The following is a 4,303-nucleotide window of genomic DNA, read 5'->3' as shown; positions in this document are numbered from 1 at the left end:
CCTCCTACCTGCAGCTCCCCAGTTTTCCAGCAGCTTGACAGTCACACCCACAAACTGCGCCTGGTACCATGTAATCTCATCAATGACCAAAATCCAGAGACTGTCCAGAAGAGAGTCATACAGAATTACCTACACCCTATCTCACTTACTTATCAAAAGTAGCACACATTTTTTTGGTTTTAACTTGCTTGTATTCTCTTACATACGGGCATAAAAGGCTCCACAATGAAATGCAACAAACTTCACACACTTCCCTCTTATTGTGGTGGGAAGGTGCTTGGTGGTGGGATTGGTGTTGGAATATTATTTGTAATAAACTATTGAGAACTACTTTGTGAAAATAAAACATATAAATATTGAAAAAATTTTAAAAAGACCAAACAATGCTTTTTTTCCCCCTTTTTTCAAAGGGGCACATAAAGTTGGCAGTCAATCAAGATATAATTTACACATGCTAGAAGGAAATTCATTTCAAAATCTTCAGGCAGCAATGCAGACTCTGAGAACGAGACTTTTATGGATCCAAGTCATCCTTCCTTGGGGAGAGAGTGAATCTGAAGGAAAATGTTTATTATAGTTTTTTTCTCAACAAGGAATAAGGGACGCTGGGAAGATTGACGGAAGTTTTCAATGGTAAAGAAATAGACTTCGCACATTAACATAGCTCCTGGGCTCACCTGACCATATTTGCTTCAAAGCAGCCGTATCTGTGAACATCTTATCAGATCCAGACTTGTACCCTTACTTTCTCCCTATAGTCTTTTCTGGGTGGGTCCTAAAGCTCCACCCACCTGACAGTAGCTAAATGTCTTGTTCACAGTTCGTGACAGACATCCTACTCAAAACCACAGAGAGACACTTCTGAAGACCAGCTAAGAGAATCCGGTGAGGGTCACCAGCATCGGTGAGTAGGAGTTAATAAGGTGCTATGTGGGGGAGATGGGGTTTGGAGTAGGGAAGGCACAGAGTGTAACATGTAGGACCATACTTGCATCTGTTTGTTTAGGCCCTTGAAGTGCATCTTTAGTTGTTATCAATTTTCTGTTTGACTTTACACAAAGTCCTTTACCTGATACCTATTCCACAGGTTTGAAGCAAGTGGTTTGCCTTTTCTCAGGAACTAGGAGGTTTCAGGAGAATCTCTCACAACCCACAAGGTTTTAGTTCCAGAAAATAATACTCTTGAGATGGATTTGGTTGGAAGATGGATTATGGTGTTGAAGAGGAGGGACAGTGGTAACCTGGAAAGGGACAGTGAGCAGGGACACTAGAAAGATGAAACCTTTCTTACAAGCAGAAATAGCTTCTCCTTTTCAGGAACAAATTGACACTGAAGAGTCCTTACAGACTTCTGGTCTCCTCGGAGTGGCAGAGTTTTGCTTTCTTTTCACATACCCAAAAATCTGGGTTTGGCTGCTTGTGGTGAGGAGAGATCTCCTGGGCACCAACCTGTGGATCAGAGGTCATACTGTGGAAATCATCGAATGTGAAAAAAAGTGAAATTGAGAAAAAGTAAGAGTTCTGAATGTTTGGCTTCTTTCTGACAGGAGAAAATCTGAGGGGCCAAATCTCCTGAGAAAATTCACTTCAACCCTGCTCTTTTCACATTTAAATATGGCAGTATCCTCAGTCTTGACCAAACTGCAGGCAGAAGTCATCTGTCCCATCTGCCTGGACTATCTGAATAACCCCTTCACCATCATCTGTGGGCACAGCTTCTGTGCCTCCTGCATCAAGATGTCATGGAAGGATCTACAGGAAAATTTCCCTTGCCCATTATGCCGTTATCCACAAGAGGAGAGATACTTCAGAGCTAATCATCACTTGGGAAGGCTAGTTGATCTGGCCAAGCTCCTCCACAGGTCTAATATCAGCCAGATGAGGCAAGAAGAAGAAGACATGTGTGAGGAGCACAACCAGGTCCTGAGCTTCTTCTGTGAGGATGAACAAAAGCTGGTGTGTCTCCTGTGCATACAGACCCCTGCCCACCAGGGCCACCTTGTGAGACCTGTAGAGGAGGCCGTCTTACATCACAGACAGAGGCTAAGTCAATATGTGGAGCCCCTGAAGAAGCAACTGGTAAAAATGCAGAAACTAGTAGTCACCCATGACAGGAAGTTACAGAGATTAAGTTATCAGATTGAAAAGCAAATAGATCAATTAGGCTCTGAAATGGGGCAACTGAACCTGCTTGTGGACTATGAGCGAGAAGCAACATTCTCCAGGTTGGATGAAGAAAACAAACACCAACAACAGAAACTTGGTGACAACATCACCGCAATTTCTGACCACATTGACACCATGAATGATCTTTTCAAGGAGCTGGTGGAGAGGAGTGTGATGTGTGAGGGGAATTTGCTGAGGGAAGTCAAGAGTATTCAGCACAGGTGTGAGAACTTGGCGTCCCCAACTGTGTGTTCAGTTCAGTTCAAGAAGGAGGGCTATTGTCTTCCTCCGCTGTACTCGGTGTTCGACAACATTGTTCAGAAATTTCAAGAGGAAGTGACTCTGGATCCCCGCACAGCACATCCCAGTCTGTATATATCTGAGGACAGAAAGGTTGCCATCTATGTGAAGCAACGATCAAAAGTTGATGGGAAACCAATACTAGATCTTGATGATGTAGTGGTCCTGGGCTCTGAAGGGTTCAGTTCTGGTCGACACTACTGGGAGGTCCAGGTGGGTGACAAGCCTAAATGGGCCATAGGGGTGTGCACAGATGCCACTACCAGCAGTGACCAGTGGCCCCTGTCAGGTCAGAATCAATCCTGGATGGTCCAGTTGCAGGATGGTAACTACTTAGCTAGAGGCTCTGTACCTGTCCTTCTCTCTTTGAAGGACAAACCCACAGGGATTGGCATTTACCTGGACTATGAGTTGGGTCAGATTTCCTTTTATGATGCCAGCGACAGGTCCCACATCCATTCTTTTCTGGAGAAATTTTCTGATGTACTAAAGCCTTACTTCTGTGTGGGCCAGGACTCTACTCCTCTTGTGGTGTCTGCAGTAACAGATTCTACAGAATGAACTTTGCTTTATTTTCATCATGTCATTTTTATTTTGGCAGCACAGTAGAAGATGTTTCTACTCTCAGCAAATAGCAATGAAATAGCAATTCGAAGACACTAATTTCTTAAAATACTTGGAAAAAATTTTTCCTGCTTTGTTACTCTTGTATTTAACAAGTTGTTTCAATAAAGGTGATGAGATGTCCCTTGAGAGCATTGATGTCATTCTTGGCCTACAGCAATTAATGATTAAAAGTTTTGTGGAAGTTAGTGTCCTACCTTCTTGTCTAGCTGAGACTAACCACTTAGGTAGGATACTGTCCTGAGTTTTGTGGTTTGAAAGATTTATCTACTCACTGAAAACCTCCAGAACCCAGCCATGACCATGCTCATGGCCACTCTCCCCACATTCAGGCCAAGCCTCACCCATGAGTGAATCTCTGGGAAAACCTAGGTATGCAGCACTTTGTGACTGAGAACTCTGGGTTCAATGGGACGGGGAACAAAGATCCTCTGCCTGTCCCCCCTATCTCTGATTGACTCAGCTCTCATGCCCATAAGCCACCTCTGGCTGACTCCAGATAATCTTATCATTGGCTACCATCCAGATTGCATGTCCTTCTCTCCCGGAAGGGAGCATAATATGACACATGCCATAACCATACCACCGAACTCCTCACTAGGCTGTTTCATGCAAATCGTCCCAGAGGATTGGGGATGAGAGCCATCCCCGCCCTAAGAACCCAGTCCTGGCAGTCGAAAACCTCCAGAACACAGCTGCTTCCATGCTCATGGCCGCTCTCCACATGCTCAGGCAGAGCATCACCCACGCTGAATTTATTCCTGGACAGAGTGGCCGCACTTGCAGCCCTGGGATACTTCAAACCACACACCCTAGCCATATTCCAAGATTACGGTACCACATTTGACAGGGTTCAAAGTATGAGACAAGAACCAATTTTAGAGAGAAATATACACTTTTTTTTTAAGCACACAAGGCTCAACCTTGTAAATTATCTCTTATTGAAGGGCTCAATGGTCCCTGGGTGAAATACAACAATCTCCACACTCTTTCCTCTAAGAATACTTTTTTTTTTTGCTTTTTGGATCACACCCAGCAATGCTCAGGGGTTACTTCTGACTCTGCACTCAGGAATTTCTCCTGAGATGCTGGGAACTCAACCCAGGTTGGCCGTGTGGAAGGCAAACACCCTTCCCACTTTGCTATGGCTTCAGCCCTGTAAGGATACTTTTTTGTAGCATTACCAATGGTTTTTCATAATAAACAATACAAA

General features: G+C 44.2%; 1 protein-coding gene across 1 annotated transcript; it reads left to right on the top strand.

The window, feature by feature from the left end:
• The first annotated feature begins 1,614 nt into the window (after positions 1–1,614).
• On the top strand, positions 1,615–3,027 carry LOC130028159 (tripartite motif-containing protein 75-like). Its single transcript, XM_056118868.1, has one exon. It carries the CDS (start codon positions 1,615–1,617, stop codon positions 3,025–3,027), a length of 1,413 nt encoding a protein of 470 aa, XP_055974843.1.
• Positions 3,028–4,303: the final 1,276 nt, after the last annotated feature.

This window comes from Sorex fumeus, unplaced genomic scaffold (assembly GCF_029834395.1).
Source record: "Sorex fumeus unplaced genomic scaffold, SorFum_2.1 ptg000039l, whole genome shotgun sequence".
Taxonomy (NCBI): Eukaryota; Metazoa; Chordata; class Mammalia; order Eulipotyphla; family Soricidae; genus Sorex; species Sorex fumeus.
The sequence above is the reverse complement of the archived record's forward strand: the minus strand, read 5'-3'. Positions and strand labels throughout refer to the sequence as shown.

Coding starts and splice junctions, on each gene's coding strand:
- LOC130028159 (XM_056118868.1), top strand. CDS start 1,615: ATGGCAGTATCCTCAGTCTTGACCAAACTGCAGGCAGAAGTCATCTGT.